At 61.2% G+C, this 22690-nt stretch overlaps 2 protein-coding genes across 2 annotated transcripts in view; both read right to left on the bottom strand.

The window, feature by feature from the left end:
- The window catches only part of PSENEN (presenilin enhancer, gamma-secretase subunit), a 156706-nt gene extending 136021 nt beyond the window's left edge, over positions 1-20685 (bottom strand). The window contains exon 1 of the mRNA XM_080361557.1: positions 20676-20685. The gene's annotated coding sequence lies outside the window, so the exon portion shown is untranslated. The remainder of the gene's footprint in view (positions 1-20675) is intronic.
- Positions 7926-22690, bottom strand: part of LOC308051190 (potassium-transporting ATPase alpha chain 1-like) — a gene marked incomplete at both ends in the record, with an annotated part of 28441 nt that continues 13676 nt past the window's right edge. The window contains 13 exons of the mRNA XM_080361540.1: positions 7926-7954; positions 8030-8121; positions 9019-9120; positions 10372-10505; positions 11878-12023; positions 12940-13063; positions 13646-13800; positions 14305-14473; positions 16308-16458; positions 17238-17374; positions 18549-18718; positions 20106-20286; positions 20808-20942. Coding sequence (XP_080217666.1) covers positions 7926-7954; positions 8030-8121; positions 9019-9120; positions 10372-10505; positions 11878-12023; positions 12940-13063; positions 13646-13800; positions 14305-14473; positions 16308-16458; positions 17238-17374; positions 18549-18718; positions 20106-20286; positions 20808-20942 — 1725 coding nt within the window. The remainder of the gene's footprint in view (positions 7955-8029; positions 8122-9018; positions 9121-10371; positions 10506-11877; positions 12024-12939; positions 13064-13645; positions 13801-14304; positions 14474-16307; positions 16459-17237; positions 17375-18548; positions 18719-20105; positions 20287-20807; positions 20943-22690) is intronic.

Here is a 22690-nt window from a genome sequence, read left to right on the forward strand (position 1 = left end):
GGAGGGACCCAGGAGTTCAGGTGGAAAGGGACCCAGGAGTTCGGGTGGAAAGGGACCCAGGAGTTCGGGGGGGACCCAGGAGTGCCCCAAGGGACCCAGGAGTCCAGGGAGGGACCCAGGAGTTCGGGGAGGGACCCAGGAGTTCGGGAGGGACCCAGGAGTTCGGGGAGGGGACCCAGGCGTCCGGGGCTCCTCCCACCTCTGCCTCCCGCCTCCAGCGCTGATTGGCTGCCTCCATCAGCTCCTGGGTCCTGTGGGGATGATTGGCAGGTAGGTGATGATTGACAGGTGGGGATGACTGAAGGTTAGGGTTGATTGACAGATGGGGAATGACTGACAAGTGGGGAATGATTGACAAGATGTAGGGAATGATTGACAGGTGGGGATGAGAGACAGATGGGAATGATTGACAGGTGAGGTATGATTGACAGGGATGATTGACAGGGATGACTGACAGTTGGGGATGATTGATTGACAGGTTGGGATGAGAAACTGCTGGAGGTGATTGACAGGTTGGGATTAATTGGCTGGTGAGGATGATTGAAAGATTGGAATGATTGACAGATGGGGATGACTGACAGGGTATTTGATGGGTAAATATGATTGACAGGTGGGGGTGATTGACAGGTGGGGAAATGATTGACAGGTGGGGAAATGATTGACAGGTGGGGAAATGATTGATATGGGGATAATTGACTAGGGAGTGATTGACAGGTGGAGATGATTGACTAGGGATGATTGACAGGTGGGGAATGATTGACAGGTTGGGGGATGATTGACAGGTTGGAGGATGATTGACAGGTTGGGGGATGATTGACAGGTTGGGGGATGATTGACAGGTTGGGGGATGATTGACAGGTTGGGATTAATTGGCTGGTGGGGATGACTGACAGATGGGGATGATTGACAGTGTATTTGATTGGTAGATATGATTGATAGGTGAGGGTGATTGACAGATGGGGATGACTGACACGGGTAATTGATGAGTGGAGATGATTGACAGGTGGGGATGATTGACAGGTTGGGATGATTGACAGGTGGGGATGATTGACTAGGGAGTGATTGACAGGTGGAGATGATTGACCAGGGATGATTGACAGGTGGGGAATGATTGACAGGTTGGGGGATGATTGACAGGTTGGGGGATGATTGACAGGTTGGGGGATGATTGACAGGTTGGGGGATGATTGACAAGTTGGGATTAATTGGCTGGTGGGGATGATTGACAGCTGGGGATGATTGACAGGGTATTTGATTGGTAGATATGATTGATAGGTGAGGGTGATTGACAGATGGGGATGACTGACACGGGTAATTGATGAGTGGAGATGATTGACAGGTGGGGATGATTGACAGGTCGGGATGATTGACAGGTGGGGATGATTGACTAGGGAGTGATTGACAGGTGGAGATGATTGACTAGGGATGATTGACAGGTGGGGAATGATTGACAGGTTGGGGGATGAATGACAGGTTAGGGATGATTGACAGGTTGGGGGATGATTGACAGGTTGAGGGATGATTGACAGGTTGGGGGATGATTGACAGGTTGGGGGATGATTGACAGGTTGGGGGATGATTGACAGGTTGGGATTAATTGGCTGGTGGGGATGATTGACAGATGGGGATGATTGACAAGGTATTTGATTGGTAGATATGATTGACAGGTGAGGGTGATTGACAGATGGGGATGACTGACACGGGTAATTGATGAGTGGGGATGATTGACAGGTGGGGATGATTGACAGGTCGGGATGATTGACAGGTGGGGATGATTGACTAGGGAGTGATTGACAGGTGGAGATGATTGACTAGGGATGATTGACAGGTGGAGAATGATTGACAGGTTGGGGGATGATTGACAGGTTGGGGGATGATTGACAGGTTGGGGGATGATTGACAGGTTGGAGGTGATTGACAGGTTGGGATTAATTGGCTGGTGGGGATGATTGACAGATGAGGATGACTGACAGGGTATTTGATTGGTAGATATGATTGACAGGTGGTGGTGATTGACAGGTAGGCATGATTGACAGGTGGGGATGATTGACAGGTGGGGATGATTGACAGGTGGGGATGATTGACAGGTGGGGATGATTGACAGGTGGGGATGATTGACAGGTGGGGATGATTGACTAGGAATTATTGACAGGTTGGGGGTGATTGACAGGTTGGGGGATGATTGACAAGTGGGGATTAATTGACAGGTGGGGACTAATTGGCTGGTGGGGATGATTGACAGCTTGGGATGATTGACAAGTGGGGATGATTGACAGGTTCAGATTAATTGGCTGGTGGGGATGATTGACAGGTAGGGATGACTGACAGGCTGGGATGATTGACAGGTGGGGAATGATTGACAGACAGCCGCTCTCACCTGATTGGCTGCTCCACCTCCAGCCCCGCCCCCAGCACCTCCGCTCGCCTTTTGCACACGGCCCGAACCGCCCCCTGGGGGGGGTGGAGCCAGTCAGACCCCGTCCACTTCCGGCCCCGCCCCCTCCCCAAGCCCCACCCCCTGTCACTCACCAGCACTTCCGGCTCCGCCCCCGCAGCCCCGCTCAGCGCTGGCTCCGCCCCCCCCGGCCTGTGGGCACAAAGTCACCATTTTGGCGCCAAAAAGGGCAATTTTGGCGCCAAAAAATGCCCCCCCCCCCGCCCCCGGCCCTCATCACTCACCCCTTGGGGGGGCTCAGGCCCCCTGGCCACGCCCCCAGCTGCTGATTGGTCCGGTTTAGCTCCGCCCCCAGCAGCTGCAGCTCCACCCCTCGCCGAAGCTCCGCCCACCGGCGGGACAGCCCCACCCCCAGCGCTGCCTCTGAAAGGGACCCAGGCGTCCGGTGACCCCCCCCAAGGAGGGACCCAGGCGTCTGGTGACCCCCCCTCATAAGGGACCCAGGCGTCCGGTGACCCCCCCCCCCCCCAAAAAGGGACCCAGGCATCCGGTGACGCCCCCATAAGGAACCCAGGCATCCGGTGACCCCCCTAAAAATGGACCCAGGCGTCCGGTGACCCCCTCCCAGGAAGGGACCCAGGCGTCCGGTGACCCACTCTGAGAAGGGACCCAGGCGTCCGGTGACCCCCCCAAAAGGGACCCAGGCGTCCGGTGACCCCCCCCCCAGGAAGGGACCCAGGCGTCCGGTGACCCCCCCATAAGGGACCCAGGCGTCCGGTGACCCCCCATAAGGGACCCAGGCGTCCGGTGACCCCCCCAAGGAGGGACCTCAGGCATCCGGTGACCCCCCCCCCAAGAAGAGACCCAGGTGTCCGGTGACCCCCCCAATAAGGGACCCAGGCGTCCGGTGACCCCCCCTGAGAAGGGACCCAGGCGTCCGGTGACTCCCCCTGAGAAGGGACCCAGGCGTCCGGTGACCCCCGCCACGAAGGGACCCAGGCGTCCGGTGACCCCCCCAAAAGGGACCCAGGCGTCCGGTGACCCCCCCCCGAGGAAGGGACCCAGGCGTCCGGTGACCCTCCCCCCCCCTAGGAAGGGACCCAGGCGTCCGGTGACCCCCCCCCAAAAGGGAGCCAGGCGTCCGGTGACCCCCCCCCCAGGAAGGGACCCAGGCGTCCGGTGACCCCCCTCCAGGAAGGGACCCAGGCATCCGGTGACCCCTCCGAGAAGGGACCCAGGCGTCCGGGTGACCCCCACAAGGAGGGACCCAGGCATCCGGTGACCCCCCAAGAAGGGACCCAGGCATCCGGGTGACCCCCCCCCCAGGAAAGGACCCAGGCGTCCAGTGACCCCCCCCAAAAGTGGACCCAGGCATCCGGGTGACCCCCCACAATCCCCCCAAAAATGGACCCAGGCATCCGGGTGACCCCCCCCCCATAAGGGACCCAGGCGTCCGGGCCCCACAGCTCACCCAGCTCCAGCGCCGCCTCCTGGGCCCCCTCCAGGGCCCCCCCCAGCCCCCCAACTTCCTGTCGCAGCTGCTGAACGGCCCCGCCCAGCGCCGGCCCCGCCCCCTGCAGGGTCAAAGGTCAAAGGTCAGTGACACCCCCCCCCCACACACACACCCCCCCCCCCATCCCAGGACCCCCTCGAACTCCTGGGTCCCCTATTTGGGTCACTCCCCCGAACTCCTGGGTCCCCCCCCCGAACTCCTGGGTCCCCTATTTGAGTCCCTCCCCGGACGCCTGGGTCCCCTCCCGAACTCCTGGGTCCCTCCCTGAACTCCTGGGTCCCCCCAGAACTCCTGGGTCCCTTATTTGGGGTCCCTCCCGAACGCCTGGGTCCCCCCCAGAACTCCTGGGTCCCCTATTTGGGTCCCTCCCCGAACTCCTTGGTCCCCCCCAGAACTCCTGGGTCCCCTATCTGGGTCCCTCCCTGAACTCCTGGGTCCCTTCCCGAACTCCTGGGTCCCCTATTTGGGTCCCTCCCCGAACTCCTGGGTCCCTTCCCGAGCTCCTGAGTCCCCTATTTGGGTCCCTCCCCGAACTCCTGGGTCCCTTCCCGAGCTCCTGGGTCCCCTATTTGGGTCCCTCCCCGAACTCCTGGGTCCCTTCCCGAACTCCTGGGTCCCCTATTTGGGTCCCTCCCCGAACTCCTGGGTCCCTTCCCAGACTCCTGGGTCCCCCCCCGAACTCCTGGGTCCCCTATTTGGGTCCCTCCCCGAACTCCTGGGTCCCCTCCCGAACTCCTGGGTCCCTCCCTGAACTCCTGGGTCCCTCCCGAACTCCTGGGTCCCCTCTCACCTCCGTCTCCAGGTGCCGGTACCTGAACCCCGAGTTAAGGACCAAACCAAAGGAGCAGTTTTGGGGGGACCCCCCCGTATTTTGGGGTCCCTCCCATTTTTTTGGGGTGTCCCTGTGGGTCTTTGGGGTCCCCCATGAATTTTAGGTCCCTCCCCCATTTATTGGGGTCCCCCCCCATGTATTGGGGTTCCCCCCCATTTTGGGGTCCACCCCTATTTATTGGGGTCCCCCCTATTTATTGGGGTCCCCCCCATGTTTTGGGGGTGCAGTGGATTCCAAAGCAGGTTCCCCCGAATCTTCTTCACAGTCCTGGGGACACAAACCACGACCCCCCCACGTTAAACTGGGTCCCTCCCGAACTCCTGGGTCCCTCCTCCCCCGAACTCCTGGGTCCCTTTCCCCCCGAACTCCTGGGTCCCTTTCCACCTGGACGCCTGGGTCCCTTTCCCCCCGAACTCCTGGGTCCCTTTCCTCCAGAATTCCTGGGTCCCTTTCCCCCCGAACTCCTGGGTCCCTTTCCTCCCGGACGCCTGGGTCCCTTTCCACCCAAACTCCTGGGTCCCTTTCCCCCCGAACTCCTGGGTCCCTTTCCTCCAGAATTCCTGGGTCCCTTTCCCCCCGAACTCCTGGGTCCCTTTCCCCCTGAACTCCTGGGTCCCTTTCCCCCCGAACTCCTGGGTCCCTTTCCTCCCGGACGCCTGGGTCCCTTTCCTCCCGGACGCCTGGGTCCCTTTCCCCCCTGACGCCTGGGTCCCTTTCCCCCCTGACGCCTGGGTCCCTTTCCCCCCTGACGCCTGGGTCCCTTTCCTCCCGAACGCCTGGGTCCCTTTCCACCCGGACGCCTGGGTCCCTTTCCTCCCGAACGCCTGGGTCCCTCCCGGACGCCTGGGTCCCCTCCAGAATTCCTGGGTCCTCTCCCGGATGCCTGGGTCCCCTCCCGAACTCCTGGGTCCCTCCCGGATGCCTGGGTCCCCTCCCGGACACCTGGGTCCCTCCCGGACGCCTGGGTCCCTCACCTGGGGTGTCTCACGTGCCGGGTGACGAATTCCCAGATGGGGCCACAGGAGCCCGAGCACAACCTGGGGGGGAGGGGAGAGAAATGGGGGTCAGGGGGCGGGAGGGACCCAGGAGTGCCCCAAGGGACCCAGGAGTTCCCCAAGGGACCCAGGAGTTCGGGGAGGGACCCAGGAGTTCAGGAGGGACCCAGGAGTTCAGGAGGGACCCAGGAGTTCGGGAGGGACCCAGGAGTTCGGGAGGGACCCAGGAGTTCGGGAGGGGACCCAGGAGTGCCCCAAGGGACCCAGGAGTGCCCCAAGGGACCCAGGAGTTCGGGTGGAAAGGGACCCAGGAGTTCGGGTGGAAAGGGACCCAGGAGTTCGGGTGGAAAGGGACCCAGGAGTTCGGGAGAGGAGGGACCCAGGAGTGCCCCAAGGGACCCAGGAGTTCGGGAGGAAAGGGACCCAGGAGTTCGGGTGGAAAGGGACCCAGGAGTGCCCCAAGGAACCCAGGAGTTCGGGAGGGACCCAGGAGTGCCCCAAGGAACCTAGGAGTTTGGGAGGGACCCAGGAGTGCCCCAAGGGACCCAGGAGTTCGGGAGGAAAGGGACCTAGGAGTTCGGGAGGAAAGGGACCCAGGAGTTCGGGGGGAAAGGGACCCAGGAGTTCGGGGGGAAAGGGACCCAGGAGTTCGGGGGAGGAGGGACCCAGGAGTGCCCCAAGGAACCCAGGAGTTCGGGAGGGACCCAGGAGTGCCCCAAGGAACCCAGGAGTTCGGGAGGAAAGGGACCCAGGAGTTCGGGAGGAAAGGGACCCAGGAGTTCGGGAGGAAAGGGACCCAGGAGTTCGGGAGGAAAGGGACCCAGGAGTTCGGGAGGGGAGGGACCCAGGAGTTCGGGAGGAAAGGGACCCAGGAGTTCGGGGGGAAAGGGACCCAGGAGTTCGGGAGGAAAGGGACCCAGGAGTTCGGGGGGAAAGGGACCCAGGCGTTCGGGGGGAAAGGGACCCAGGCGTTCACGGGGAAAGGGACCCAGGAGTTCGGGAAGGGAGGGACCCAGGAGTGCCCCAAGGAACCCAGGAGTTCGGGAGGGACCCAGGAGTGCCCCAAGGAACCCAGGAGTTCGGGAGGAAAGGGACCCAGGAGTTCGGGAGGGGAGGGACCCAGGAGTCCCTCGGGGGTTTTTGGGGTGAATTCGGGGCTTTTTGGGTCCGACCTGCGCAGCATCGGCCCCGGGGGGGGCGGCAGCTCCATCTCGGTTCGGGCCCAGCGGCCCAGAGCGGCCGCCATGGCGGCTCCGCCGGAAGTGGGAAAGCGCGGGAACCGCGGTGCATCACGGGACTTGTAGTCCCGGCGGGGTCGGGATATAATGGGACTCTATGGGGGCCGCGGGGCATCATGGGAGTTGTAGTCCCGGAAGTGGGAGCGCCAAGCCATTAATCGGGCTCTGGGAGGGCAAAACCACTATGGGTTTGGAGGGGGGGGTGTCTCCGAATTTTGGGGGTTTGGGGGGAAATGGGGGGAGGAGGAGAATTAGGGACACACCCAACGATGGGGGAGGGGCTCACGGATCCTGCCCAAAAAACTCGACGCACACGAGGGTTTTTTTGGGGGGGTTTTGTCACTTTATTGCCACCCCCCTCCCCCCAAAAATGTTGGGGGGGGTCCAGCGCTGCCAGCAAAGAATCCACGTCCTATATGGGGGGATAAAAGGGGGTGTCGGGGACCCAGGCGTTCGGGGGGGACCCAGGCGTTCGGTGGAGGACCCAGAAGTTCAGGAGGGACCCAGGAGTTCGGTGGAGGACCCAGGAGTTCGGGAGGGACCCAGGAGTTCGGGAGGGACCCAGGAGTTCGGTGGAGGACCCAGAAGTTCAGGAGGGACCCAGGAGTTCGGGAGGGACCCCAGGCGTGCGGGAGGGACCCAGAAGTTCAGGAGGGACCCAGGAGTTCGGGGCGGAAACAAAAAGGGGGGGCGGAACCAAAGTTCGGGGTCGCGGGGGCAGAGGGGGGGAGGTTTAGAGGTGCACCGAGGCGCCTGAGGGGGACCGGAAGTGATGCTGCACCGAGGCAAATGGGGCGGAACGGGGCGGTTCGGGGCTCCCAGTTCAGGTTTTGTTCATCCCGTTCGTTTATTTCAATTCAAGGGGGGACCCAGGAGTTCGAGAGGGGACCCAGGAGTGCGGGAGGGACCCAGGAGTTCGGGAGGGACCCAGGTGTCCGGTGCAGCCTCCGTCTCAGTAGTAAAGTTCTCGGTCCCACCAACCTGGAGGGTGAAAGAGAGAGGTGAGGGGGGGGACCCAGGCGTCCGGGAGGGACCCAGGCGTCCGGGGTGACTCACTTCCGGGGTGTCTCCTCACTCCCAGTTTCCGGATCTCGTCGTAGATGAGGATGAGGAGCCCAAAGGGCATCGGGACGAACCACCATTGGAACCTGGGGGGGACACGTGGTCAGGGGGACCCAGGCGTCCGGAGGGGACCCAGGAGTGCCCCAAGGGACCCAGGCATCCGGAGGGACCCAGGAGTGCCCCAAGGCACCCAGGAGTTTGGGAGGGACTCGAATAGGGAATCCAGGAGTTCAGGGGGGACCCAGGAGTGCCCCAAAGGACCCAGGAGTTGGGGAGGGACCCAGGCGTCCAGGAGGGACCCAGGCGTGCCCTAAGGGACCCAGGAGTTCGGGAGGGGACCCAGGAGTTCGAGAGGGACCCAGGCGTGCCCTAAGGGACCCAGGCGTGCCCCAAGGGACCCAGGAATTGGGGAGGGACCCAGGTGTCCAGGGTGGACCCAGGAGTTCGGGAGGGACCCAGGTGTCCGAGAGGGACCCAGGAGTGCCCCAAGGGACCCAGGCATCCGGGAGGGGACCCAGGAGTTCGGGAGGGGACCCAGGCATGCCCCAAGGGACCCAAGAGTTCGGGAGGGGACCCAGGAGTTCGGGAGGGGACCCAGGAGTTCGGGAGGGACCCAGGAGTTCCCCAAGGGACCCAGGAGTTCGGGAGGGGACCCAGGCGTTCAGGAGGGACCCAGGCGTACCCCAAGGGACCCAGGAGTTCGGGAGGGGACCCAGGAGTTCAGGAGGGACCCAGGCGTGCCCCAAGGGACCCAGGAATTGGGGAGGGACCCAGGCGTCAGGGAGGGACCCAGGCGTGCCCCAAGGGACCCAGGAATTGGGGAGGGACTCAGGTGTCCAGGGTGGACCCAGGAGTTCGGGAGGGGACCCAAGAGTTCAGGAGGAACCCAGGAGTTCGGGAGGGGACCCAGGCGTTCAGGAGGGACCCAGGCATGCCCCAAGGGACCCAGGTGTGCCCCAAGGGACCCAGGCGTCCGGGCGCACCGGATGGGCATGAAGTTGAAGACGTTGGGCATCCCGGGGCAGTAGCAGAGGAAGCAGCCGATGGAGACCTGGAACACGATGGCGATCACCAGGATGTGGTTCCTATAGGGGGAGACGCCACCTATAGCTCCTATAGGATCCTAGAGCACCCAATGAGCACCCTATGGGCCCCTCTTGTAGGCTCTTGTAGGGACCTATGGGCTCCTATGGGGCCCCATAGGGACCTGGAGAGACCTATAGGGCACAATAGCACTCCCTGGGGATATATAGGGACCTATAGCCCACATAGCCCCCTATAGCACCTATAGTCACCCTATGGCACCTCTATAGTCCCTCTGGGCACTATAGGAAGCCCAGAGCCCCCTATAGCTCCTAACAGCCCCTATAGCCCCCATAGCCTCCTATAGACCCCAGCAGAGCCCTATAGACCCCCATAGAACCCTATAGCCCCCAACAGCCCCTATAGCCTCCTATAGACCCCAGCAGAGCCTCATAGGCCGTATAGACCCCCCATAGACCCCTATAGCCCCCATAGCCTCCTATAGACCCCAACAGAGTCCCATAGGCCCTATAGACCCCATAGGCCCCAGCAAGACCCCATAGACCCCCATGGACCCCATAGCCCCCCATAGGATCTATAGGTGACCATAAGAACCCCATAGAGCCCAGCAGAACCCCATTGACTCCACAGCCCCCTATGGACCCCTATAGACCCCAATGGACCCCATAACTCCCTATAGACCCTATAGCATCTATAGGTGACCAGTAGAGCTCCATAGACCCCATAGACCTTGGCAGAGCCCCCATTGACTCCAGCAAAACCCCATTGATCCCACAGCCGCCTATGGACCCCCATGGACCCCAATGGACTCCATAACTCCCTATAGACCCTATAGCATCTATAGGTGACCAGTAGAGCTCCATAGACCCCATAGACCTTGGCAGAGCCCCCATTGACTCCAGCAAAACCCCATTGACTCCATAGCCCCCTATGGCCCTCTATGGACCCCATAGGACCCCGTAGCCCCCCATAGCCCCCTATAGGATCCATAGGTGACCGGAAGAGCCCCATAGACCCTCATAGACCCCCCATAGTCCCCACTGACCCCAGCAAAACCCCATTGACCCCACAGCCCCCTATGGACCCCCATAGACCCCAATGGACTCCATAACTCCCTATAGACCCTATAGCATCTATAGGTGACCAGTAGAGCTCCATAGACCCCATAGACCTTGGCAGAGCCCCCATTGACTCCAGCAAAACCCCATTGACTCCATAGCCCCCTATGGCCCTCTATGGACCCCATAGGACCCCGTAGCCCCCCATAGCCCCCTATAGGATCCATAGGCGACCGGAAGAGCCCCTGCTGGAACAGCGAGAGGCGCCGGGTCTTGCGGATCAGCACGTCGGCGATCTGACACATCTCGATGCTGATGAAGAACACGGTGTAGCACGTGTACTGCTGGTACCGCCGCTGCCAGAACGTCTATAGGGGACGTATAGGGGCTATGGGAGCCGCCGGGGCACCCACGGCTCCTATAGGCTCCATAGAGACACATAGGGAACCATAGAGACTCATAGGGAACCATAGGGAACCATAGAGATCATAGAGACCATAGACACCAATAGGGAACCATAGAGACCCCATAGAGACCCATAGGGAACCATAGAGATCATAGAGACCATAGAGACCAATAGGGAACCATAGAGACCCCATAGAGACCCATAGGGAACCATAGAGATCTATACATACCCATAGAGACCAATAGGGAACCATAGAGACCCCACAGAGACCCCATAGAGACCAATAGGGAACCATAGAGACCCCATAGAGACCCCATAGAGACCAATAGGGAACCATAGAGACCCCATATAGACCAGAGAGACCCATAGAGATCTATAGAGACCCATAGAGACCATAGAGACCAATAGGGAACCATAGAGACCCATAGATACCGTAGAGACCCATAGGGAATCATAGAGACCATAGAGACCCATAGAGACCCAATAACCAACCCATAGAGACCCACAGGGAACCATAGAGACCCACAGAGACCCATAGAGACGATAGAGACCTATAGAGACCAATAGGGAACCATAGAGACCATAGAGACCATAGAGACCCATAGGGAACCATAGAGACCCAGAGAGACCCATAGAGACTCATAGAGACCATAGAGACCCATAGAGACCCATAGAGACCCAGAGAGACCATAGAGACCATAGAGACCTATAGAGACCAATAGGGAACCATAGAGACCATAGAGACCGTAGAGACCCATAGAGACCCATAGAGACCCATAGGGAACCATAGAGACCATAGAGACCCATAGAGACCCATAGAGACCCATAGAGACCATAGAGACCTATAGAGACCAATAGGGAACCATAGAGACCGTAGAGACCCATAGAGACCCATAGGGAACCATAGAGACCATAGAGACCCATAGAGACCATAGAGACCCATAGGGACCCATAGAGACCATAGAGACCCATAGGGACCCATAGAGACCCATAGAGACCAACAGGGACCCGTAGAGACCCATAGAGACCCGTAGAGACCCATAGAGACCATAGTGACCAACAGGGACACATAGAGACCGTAGAGACCCATAGAGACCCATAGGCAACATAGAGACCCATAGAGCCCATAGAGACCCATAACCAACCCATAGAGACCAATAGGGACCCATAGAGACCCACAGACACCAACAGGGAACCATAGAGACCCATAGGGACCATAGAGACCAATAGGGACCCATAGAGACCCCCTGTAGCTCTCCCAGGCTCTGTAGGTGTCTCTAGGGTTCCGTAGGTCCCTATAGGGATCTATAGGCGCCTATGGGGTCCATACGCACCCACTGCTGCCCGTAACTGTCCTGCAGCTCCTGCTCGTGCTCGTCCTCCCAGCGCGGGCGCAGCCCCACGCAGAGCAGCGGCCACCAGCCCTCCTGCGCCATGGCCACGAAGTAGTCCACGAACCCCGCGAACGACTGGATGGCGCCTGCAGGGACCCAGGAGTGCCCCAGGGACCCAGGAGTGCCCCAGGGACCCGGGCGTCCGGGAGGGAAATGGGAGTTTGGGGGGAAATGGGAGATCGGGGGACCCAGGAGTTCGGGAGGGACCCAGGAGTTCGGGTGGAAAATGATCCAGGAGTTCAGGGGACACAGGAGTTTGGGGGACCCAGGAGTTCGGGAGGGACCCAGGAGTGCCCCATGGACCCAGGAGTTCAGGGTAAAATGGGAGTTTGGGGGACCCAGGAGTCCAGGAGGGACCCAGGAGTTCGGGAGGGACCCAGGAGTTCGGGAGAGAAATAGGAGTTTGGGGGGAAATGGGAGATCGGGGGACCCAGGAGTTCGGGAGGGACCCAGGCATCCGGGGGCACAATGGGCCACCAGCCCTCCTGCGCCATGGCCACGAAGTAGTCCACGAACCCCGCGAACGACTGGATGGCGCCTGCAGGGACCCAGGAGTGCCCCAGGGACCCAGGAGTGCCCCAGGGACCCAGGAGTGCCCCAGGGACCCGGGCGTCCGGGAGGGAAACGGGACTTCAGGGGGAAATGGGAGATTGGGGGACCCAGGAGTTCGGGAGGGACCCAGGAGTCTGGGAGGGGACCCAGGAGGTCGCGAGGGACCCAGGAGGTCGGGAGGGACCCAGGAGTTCGGGAGGGACCCAGGAGTTCGGGAGGGACCCAGGAGTGCCCTAGGGACCTAGGAGTTCAAGAGGGACCCAGGAGTGCCCCAGAGACCCTGGAATTCAAGAGGGACCCAGGAGTGCCCCAGGGACCCAGGAGTTCAGGAGGGACCCAGGAGTGCCCCGGGGACCCAGGCGTTTGGGAGGGACCCAGGAGTTTGGGAAGGGACCCAGGTGTCCAGGAGGGACCCAGGCGTCCGGGAGGGACCCAGGCGTCCGGCCGTACCGATCTGGAAATAGGAATAGGCCGCCAGGGGCTCGTTGACCAATCGGTCGCGTCGGGGGTTCCGGGGTTTCAGGTGCATGATGTCGCTCTCCGCCCTCTCATAGGCCAGCGACACCGACGGGAACTGCGGACCCAGGCGTCCGGGTGAGGGACCCAGGCGTCCGGGAGGACCCAGGCGTCCGGGTGAGGGACCCAGGAGTTGAGGGGAAACAGGAATTTGGGGGGAATTGGGAGTTGAGGGGACCCAGGCGTCCGGGAGGGACCCAGGAGTCCAGGAGGGACCCAGGAGTGCCCCAGGGACCCAGGAGTGCCCCAGGGAAGGACCCAGGAGTTCGGGAGGGACCCAGGAGTTCGGGAAGGGACCCAGGAGTTCGGGAGGGACCCAGGAGTTCAGGGAGGGACCCAGGAGTGCCCCAGGGAAGGACCCAGAAGTTCAGGGAGGGACCCAGGAGTCCGGGAGGGACCCAGGAGTGCCCCAGGGACCCAGGAGTTCAGGAGGGACCCAAGAGTTCAGGAGGGACCCAGGAGTGCCCCAGGGACCCAGGAGTGCCCCAGTAAGGACCCAGGAGTGCCCCAGGGAAGGACCCAGGAGTTCAGGAGGGACCCAGGAGTTCAGGAGGGACCCAGGAGTTCGGGAGGGGACCCAGGCGTCCGGGCAGGGACCCAGGCATCCGGGCGGGGACCCAGGCGTCCGGGCGGGACTCACGATGTCGGTGCAGAGCTCGATGAAGAGGATGGTGATGCAGCCCAGGGGGAGGGGCACGCTGGCCGTGATGTAGATGAGATACGGGGTCAGCTCGGGGATGTTCTTGGTCAACGTGTAGGCGATGGACTTCTTGAGGTTGTCGAAGATCAGGCGACCTATTGGGAGAGGGACCCAGGCGTTCGGGAGGGGACCCAGGAGTTCGGGAGGGACCCAGGAGTCCGGGAGGGACCCAGGTGTTTGGGGGATCCAGGAGTTCAGGGGGACCCAGGACTTTGGGTGGGACCCAGGAGTCCGGGAGGGACCCAGGAGTCCGGGAGGGACCCAGGAGTTCGGGAGGGGACCCAGGAGTTCAGGGGGACCCAGGAGTTTGGGAGGGACCCAGGAGTTCTAGGGGGACCCAGGAGTTCGGGAGGGACCCAGGAGTCCGGGAGGGACCCAAGCGTTCGGGAGGGGACCCAGGAGTTCAGGGAGGAACCAGGAGTTCAGGGAGGACCCAGGAGTTCGGGAGGGACCCAGGAGTTCGGGAGGGACCCAGGAGTTCGGGAGAGGACCCAGGAGTTTGGGAGGGGACCCAGGAGTCCGGGAGGGACCCAGGAGTTCATGAGGGGACCCAGGCGTCCAGGAGGGACCCAGGCGTCCGGGGCTGTCCCCACGGTCACCCTGCTCCACGCCAGTGACGATGGAGGCGAAGTTGTCGTCCAGCAGGATCATGTCGGCCGCGTTCTTGGCGGCGTCGGAGCCGGCGATGCCCATGGCGACCCCGATGTCGGCCTTCTTGAGCGCCGGCGAGTCGTTGACGCCGTCGCCCGTCACCGCCACAATGGCGCCCTGGGGACATTGGGGACAACGGGTGACAGTGGGGTTATGGGGTCAATGGGAGCAATGGGAGCAATGGGGTCAATGGGGACATTGGGGTCAATGGCGTCAACGGAGTCAATGGGTTCAATGGCGTCAACGGAGTCAATGGGTTCAATGGGGGCAATGGGGTCAATGGCGACATTGGGGTCAATGGGATCAATGGGGTCAATGGGGACAATGGGTTCAATGAAGTCAATGGGATCAATGGGGTCAATGGGGTCAAAGGGGACATTGGGATCAATGGCGTCAATGTGGGCAATGAAGTCAATGGGGGCAATGTGGGCAATGGGGTCAATCGGATCAATAGGGTCAATGGGGACATTGGAGTCAATGCCGTCAACGGAGTCAATGGGTTCAATGGAGTCAATGGGATCAATGGGGTCAATGAAGTCAATGGGGGCAACAGGGTCAATGGAGTCAAAGGGTTCGATGGGGTCAATGGAGTCAATGGGATCAATGGGGTCAATGAAGTCAAGGGGGGCAACAGGGTCAATGGGGTCAATGGGGTCAATGAGGTCAATGGAGTCAATGAAGTCAATGGGGTCAATGGGGGCAACAGGGTCAATGGGGGCAATGAAGTCAATGGGGGCAATGTGGGCAATGGGGTCAACGGCATCAATGGGGTCAATGGGGACATTGGGGTCAATGCCGTCAACAGAGTCAATGGGTTCAATGGAGTCAATGGGATCAATGGGGTCAATGAAGTCAATGCGGGCAACAGGGTCAATGGAGTCAAAGGGTTCGATGGGGTCAATGGAGTCAATGGGATCAATGGGGTCAATGAGGTCAATGGAGTCAATGAAGTCAATGGGGTCAATGGGGGCAACAGGGTCAATGGGGGCAATGGGGGCAATGAAGTCAATGGGGGCAGTGTGGGCAATGGGGTCAATGGCATCAATGGGGTCAATGGGGACATTGGGGTCAATGCCGTCAACGGAGTCAATGGGTTCAATGGGGTCAATAGAGTCAATAGGGGCTACAGGGTCAATGGGGTCAATGAAGTCCATGAAGTCAATGGGGACATTGGGGTCAATGTGGTCAATGGGGTCAATGAAGTCAATGGGGGCAACAGGGTCAATGGGGTCAATGGGGTCAATGGGTCAATGGGGTCAGTGGGGTCAACGGGGACATTGGGGTCAATGGCGTCAATGGGGGCAATGTGGGCAATGCTGTCAATGGGGTCAATGGGAGGGCAATGGGGTCAATGGGGGGGTCAATGGGGTCAATGGGGGGATCAATGGGGTCAATGGGGGGATCAATGGGGTCAATGGGGGGGTCAATGGTGTCAATGGGAGTTGTCAATAGCATCAATGGGGAATCAATGGGGTCAACGAGACTGTCAATGGGGTCAATGGGGTCAATGGCGTGATCAATGGGGTCAATGGGGGGGTCAATGGGGTCAATGGGGGGGTCAATGGGGTTAACGGGGGGGTCAATGGAGTCAATGGGGGGGGGGGGTCAATGGGGCCAATGAAGTCAATGGGGTCAATGGGACTGTCAATGGGGTCAATGGGGTCAATGGGGTGATCAATGGGGTCAATGGGGGGGTCAATGGGGTCAATGGGGGGATCAATGGGGTCAATGGGGGGATCAATGGAGTCAATGAGGTCAATGGGGGGGTCAATGGAGTCAATGGGGGGGGGGGGTCAATGGGGTCAATGAACTCAATGGAGTCAATGGGGTCAAAGGGGAAGCAACACCCCCATTGTCCCAAATGTCCCCATTGCCCCCAATGTCCCCAACACCCCCAATGTCCCCAACACCCCCAATGTCCCCAACCCCCCCCATGTCCCCGTGTCCCCACCAGGCGCTGGCAGCTCTCCACGATGACGAGTTTCTGCTGCGGTGACGTCCGGGCGAACACCATCTCGGGGTGAGCGCGGAGCAGCCCCTCCAACGTCCCCGGCGTCATGGCCGCCAGCTCCGCCCCCGTCACCACCCGCGCCCGCGCCAGCCTGCGGGACACCCCCGGACGCCTGGGTCCCCTCCCGAACTCCTGGGTCCCTCTCCGAACGCCTGGGTCCCTCCCAAAGTTCCTGGGTCCTCCCGTCAAGTCTTGGCTTCCCTACATAGTTCCCTTGCCCGGACGCCTGGGTCCACTATTTGGGACCTGTCCTGGATGCTTGGGTCACCTTCCCGAACTCCTGGGTCCCTCTTGAACTTCTGGGTCCCTCCCGAACTCCTGGGTCCCTCCTGAACTCCTGGGTCCCTTCCCGAACTCCTGGGTCCCTCCTGAACTCCTGGGTCCCCTCCGAACTCCTGGGTCCCTCCCGTACTCCTGGGTCCTCTATATGGGCCCCACTGAACTCCTGGGTCCCTCCCAAACTCCTGGGTCCCCTCCGAACTCCTGGGTCCCCCCCCAAACTCCTGGGTCCCCCAGACTCCTGCATCCCCCGAACTCCTGGGTCCCTCCTGAACACCTGGGTCCCCCAAACTCCTTGGTGTCCACCCCCCCCAAACTCCTGGGTCCCCCTGGACGCCTGTGTCCCCCCGAACTCCTGCATCCCCTGAACTCCTGGGTCCCTCCCGAACTCCTGGGTCCCCTCCCGAACTCCTGGGTCCCACAAACCCTTGCATCCCCCAAACCCCTGGGTCCCCCCCAGAACTCCTGGGTCCCCCCCAGAACTCCTGGGTCCCCCAGACTCCTGCATCCCCCGAACTCCTGGGTCCCTCCCGAACTCCTGGGTCCCTCCCGGACGCCTGGGTCCCTTCCCGGACGCCTGGGTCCCCGTACCTGGGGTCCACCCTGTCCAGGGGGACGCGCTGTCTCGCCGCCACCTCCTCGGGGGTCTCGCTGCCCTCCGAGATGATCCCCACGGCCGCCGCGATGGCCTTGGCCGTGATGGGGTGGTCACCGGTCACCATGATCACCTGGGGACACCCCCGTGTCACCCCAATATCCACAATGGTCCCCACGATGTCCCCATGGCCCCCACTATTCCCAATAGCCCCAGTGTCCCCAATATCCCGTGTCCCCAATGGCCCCATGTCACCCCATTGCCCCCCATTGTCCCCAATGTCCCCATCGCCCCCAATATCCCCATTGCCCCCAATGTCCCCATTGGCCCCTAATGTCCCCATTACCCCCATGACCCCCAATGTCCCCATGTGCCCCAATATCCTCATTACCCCCAATGTCCCCATTGCCCCCATTACCCCCAATGTCACCATTACCCCCATGACCCCCAATGTCCCCATTGCCCCCAGTATCCCCAATGTCCCTATTCCCCCCAATGTCCCCAATGTCCCCCCAATGTCCCCAATATTCCCATTATCCCCATTACCCCCAATATCCCCATTGCCCCCCAATATCCCCAATGTCCCCATTCCCCCCAATATCCCCATTGTCCCCATTCCCCTCAATGTCCCCAATGTCCCCATTTCCCCCATTCCCCCCAATGTCCCCATTCCCCCCATTGACCCCAATGTCCCCATTGCCCCCAATGTCCCCATTGCCTCCCATTGCCCCCCATTGCCCCCAATGTCCCCATTGCCTCCCATTGCCCCCAGTGTCCCCATATCCCCCATTGCCCCCAATGTCCCCATTTCCCCCATTGCCCCCATTGTCCCCATTCCCCCCATTGACCCCAATGTCCCCATTGCCCCCAATGTCCCCATTCCCCCCATTGACCCCAATGTCCCCATTGCCCCCAATGTCCCCATTCCCCCCACTGACCCCAATGTCACCATTCCCCTCATTGTCCCCAATGTCCCCATCGTCCCCATTAACCCCCATTGCCCCCAATGTCCCCATGTCCCCTCAATATCCCCAATGTCCCCCCAATGTCCCCATGGCCCCCAGTATCCCCAATGTCCCCATTACCCCCAATGTCCCCAATGTCCCCATTGCCCCCAATGTCCCCATCGCCTCCATTGTCCCCAATGTCCCCATTGCCCTCAATGTCCCCATCACCCCCATTGTCCCCAATGTCCCCATCGTCCCCATTGCCCACAATGTCCCCATTGACCTCATTCCCCCCAATGTCTCCATTGCCCCCAATGTCCCCATTCCCCGCATTGACCCCAATGTCCCCAATGTCCCTACCCGTATCCCGGCCGTCCGACACTTGAGCACAGCCTGGGGGACGGTGGCCCGGGGGGGGTCGATCATGGCCACCAGCCCCGCGAAGCAGAGCCCCTGGGCCACCTCGGGCAGCGACTCGGGGTCCGTCCCCGCGGCCACCGACCCCGCGGGCAGCCAGCGCGCACAGAACCCTGCGGCATGGGGACAATGGGGACAATGGGGGCGATGGGGGCGATGGGGGCGATGGGGGCGATGGGGGCGATGGGGATGATGGGGATGATGAGGGCGATGGGGACGATGGGGGCAATGGGGACAATGGGGACAATGGGGACAATGGGGGCGATGGGGACATTGGGGACAATGGGGATGATGGGAATGATGGGGATGATGAGGGCGATGGGGGCAATGGGGACATTGGGGACATTGGGGATATGGGGGGCGATGGGGGCGATGAGGACACTGGGGGCAATGGGGACACTGGGGGCAATGGGGATGATGGGGACGATGGGGACATTGGGGACAATGGGGGTGATGGGGATAATGAGGATAATGGGGACATTGGGGGTAATGGGGACATTGGGGGCAATGGGGGCAATGGGGGCGATGGGGGCGATGGGGGCGATGGGGGCGATGGGGACATTGAGGGCGATGGGGACATTGGGGGCGATGAGGACATTGGGGGCGATGGGGACATTGGGGGCGATGGGGACATTGGGGGCGATGAGGACATTGGGGGCGATGGGGTCAATTGGGACATTTGGGTCATTGGGGACATTGAGGTCATTGGGGACATTGAGGTCAATGGGGACAATGGGGTCAATGGGGTCATTGCCCCCAATGTCCCCATTATCCCCATCACCCCCATTGTCCCCAATGTCTCCATTGTCCCCATTACCCCCATTGATCCCAATGTCCCCCAATGACCCCAATGTCATCAACAACCCCATTACCCCCATTGTCCCCATTACTCTCAATGTCCCCATTGCCCCCATTACCCCCAATGTCATCAACAACCCCATCACCCCCAATGCCCCCATTGTCCCCAATGTCCCCATTGCCCCCAATGTCCCATCGCCCCCAATGCCCCCATATCCCCCCAATACCCCCATATCCCCAATGCGCCCATTGCCCCCAATGTCCCCATTGACCCAATTGATCCCAATGTCCCCATCGTCCCCATCGCCCCCATTGTCCCCATTACCCCCATTACCCTCAACGTCCCCATCGTCCCCATTGCCCCCATTGTCCCCATATCCCCATTACCCCCATTACCCCCATTGCCCCCCAACACCCCCATCATCCCCAACGTCCCCAACACCCCCATACCCCCCATGTCCCCATTGCCCCCAATGTCCCCAACACCCCCATCCCCCCCATTACCCCCATTGCCCCCAATGTCCCCATTGCCCCCAATGTCCCCAACACCCCCATCACTCCCATACCCCCCATGTCCCCATTGCCCCCAACGACCCCAATGTCATCAACAACCTCATGACCCCCATTGCCCCCATTGTCCCCAATGTCCCCATTCCCCTCATTGTCCCCACTGTCCCCATTGCCCCCAATGTCCCCACTCACCCAGCACGCGCTCCCCCCGGCCCCCCAGCTCAGCGTACGCCCCTTCGAAGGCCTCGCGCCATTGGGCGTCCAGCGCCACCTCCTGGCCCTTGAGCAGCACCCATGCGCAGCGCTCCAGCACCCGCTCGGGGGCGCCCTTCAGCACCAGCAGCTGCCGCTCCCCGAACTCATGCACCGACACCTGCGGGAGGGGCAACCGGACGCCTGGGTCCCTCCCGAACTCCTGGGTCCCTCCCGAACTCCTGGGTCCCCTCCTAAACTCCTGGGTCCCTCCTGAACTCTTGGGTCCCCTCCCGAACTCCTGGGTCCCTCACGGACTCCTGGGTCCCTCCCGAACTCTTAGGTGCCCTCCTGAACTCTTGGGTGCCCACCCGGACGCCTGGGTCCCTTCCCGAACTCCTGGGTCCCTCCCGAACTCCTGGGTCCCTCACGAACTCCTGGGTCCCTCACGAACTCCTGGGTCCCTCCCGGACGCCTGGGTCCCTCCTGAACTCTTGGGTGCCCTCCCGGACGCCTGGGTCCCTCCCGGACTCCTGGGTCCCTCTTGAACTCTTGGGTGCCCTCCCGAACTCCTGGGTCCTTCCCGAACTCCTGAGTCCCTCCTGAACTCCTGGGTCCCCTCCCGAACTCCTGGGTCCCCTCCCGAACTCCTGGGTCCCTCCCGAACTCCTGGGTCCCTTCCCGAACGCCTGGGTCCCTCACCTGGAACTTGTTGGTGGAGTTGAAGGGCAGCTCGGCCACCTTGGGCCATCGCTCCCGCGCCTCCGTCACCGTCCCCAGCGTCGCCTCCGCGAACTTGAGCAGCGCCGTCTCGGACGCGTCGCCAATCACCTCGCGCTGCGGGGCGGGGCTTAGCTGGGCGGGGCTTGGGTGGGCGGAGCTTGGGTGGGCGGGGCTTGGGTGGGCGGGGCTCTAGGGGCGATCTATTGGCCCCATAGGGTCTCAATGGGCATCAGGTTGGAGGGGTTAAGTGGGTGGGGATTAAGTGGGAAGGGCCTAATTGGGTGATAATTAAGTGGGCGGGGCTTATAATGGGCTGGGCTTAAGTGGGTGGAGCTCTGGAGGGGCTCTATTGGCCCCATAGGGTCTCAATGGGCATTGGGTTGAAGGGGTTAAGTGGGCGGGGATTAAGTGGGAAGGGCCTAATTGGGTGATAATTAAGTGGGCGGGGCTTATAATGGGCTGGGCTTAAGTGGGTGGAGCTCTGGAGGGGCTCTATTGGCCCCATAGGGTCTCAATGGGCATCAGGTTGGAGGGGTTAAGTGGGCGGGATTTAGGGAGGGCGGGGCTTAAGTGGGTGGTGGTTAAGGGGGCGTGGCTTGGGTGGGCGGGGCTTAAGTGGGTGGAGCTCTGGGGGGCTCTATTGGCCCCATAGGGTCTCAATGGGCATTGGGTTGAAGGGGTTAAGTGGGCGGGGATTAAGTGGGAAGGGCCTAATTGGGTGAGAATTAAGTGGGCGGGGCTTATAATGGGCTGGGCTTAAGTGGGTGGAGCTCTGGGGGGCTCTATTGGCCCCATAGGGTCTCAATGGGCATCAGGTTGGAGGGGTTAAGTGGGCGGGATTTAGGGAGGGCGGGGCTTAAGTGGGTGGTGGTTAAGGGGGCGTGGCTTGGGTGGGCGGGGCTTAAGTGGGTGGAGCTCTGGGGGGCTCTATTGGCCCCATAGGGTCTCAATGGGCATTGGGTTGAAGGGGTTAAGTGGGCGGGGATTAAGTGGGAAGGGCCTAATTGGGTGAGAATTAAGTGGGCGGGGCTTATAATGGGCTGGGCTTAAGTGGGTGGAGCTCTGGGGGGCTCTATTGGCCCCATAGGGTCTCAATGGGCATTGGGTTGGAGGGGTTAAGTGGGCGGGATTTAGGGAGGGCGGGGCTTAAGTGGGTGGGGGTTAAAGGGGCGGGGCTTGGGTGGGCCGGGCTTAAGCGGGTGGAGCTCTGGGGGGGTCTATATCGCCCCCATAGGGTCTCAATGGGCATTGGGCTGAAGGGGTTAAGTGGGTAGGGATTAAGTGGGAAGGGCCTAATTGGGTGAGAATTAAGTGGGCGGGGTTTATAATGGGCCGGGCTTAAGTGGGTGGAGCTCTGGGGGGGCTCTATTGGCCCCATAGGGTCTCAATGGGCATTGGGTTGAAGGGGTTAATTGGGTGGAGATTAAGTGGGAAGGGCCTAATTGGGTGAGAATTAAGTGGGCGGGGTTTATAATGGGCCGGGCTTAAGTGGGTGGAGCTCTGGGGGGGCTCTATCGCCCCCATAGGGTCTCAATGGGCATTGGGTTGAAGGGGTTAAGTGGGTGGGGATTAAGTGGGAAGGGCCTAATTGGGTGAGAATTAAGTGGGCGGGGCTTATAATGGGCTGGGCTTAAGTGGGTGGAGCTCTGGGGGGCTCTATTGGCCCCATAGGGTCTCAATGGGCATTGGGTTGGAGAGGTTAAGTGGGCGGGATTTAGGGAGGGCGGGGCTTAAGTGGGTGGGGGTTAAGGGGGCGGGGCTTGGGTAGGCCGGGCTTAAGCGGGTGGAGCTCTGGGGGGGTCTATATCGCCCCCATAGGGTCTCAATGGGCATTGGGCTGAAGGGGTTAAGTGGGCGGGGAT

The sequence above is a fragment of the Nesoenas mayeri genome (genome assembly GCF_963082525.1).
Source record: "Nesoenas mayeri genome assembly, chromosome: 33".
Lineage (NCBI taxonomy): Eukaryota > Metazoa > Chordata > Aves > Columbiformes > Columbidae > Nesoenas > Nesoenas mayeri.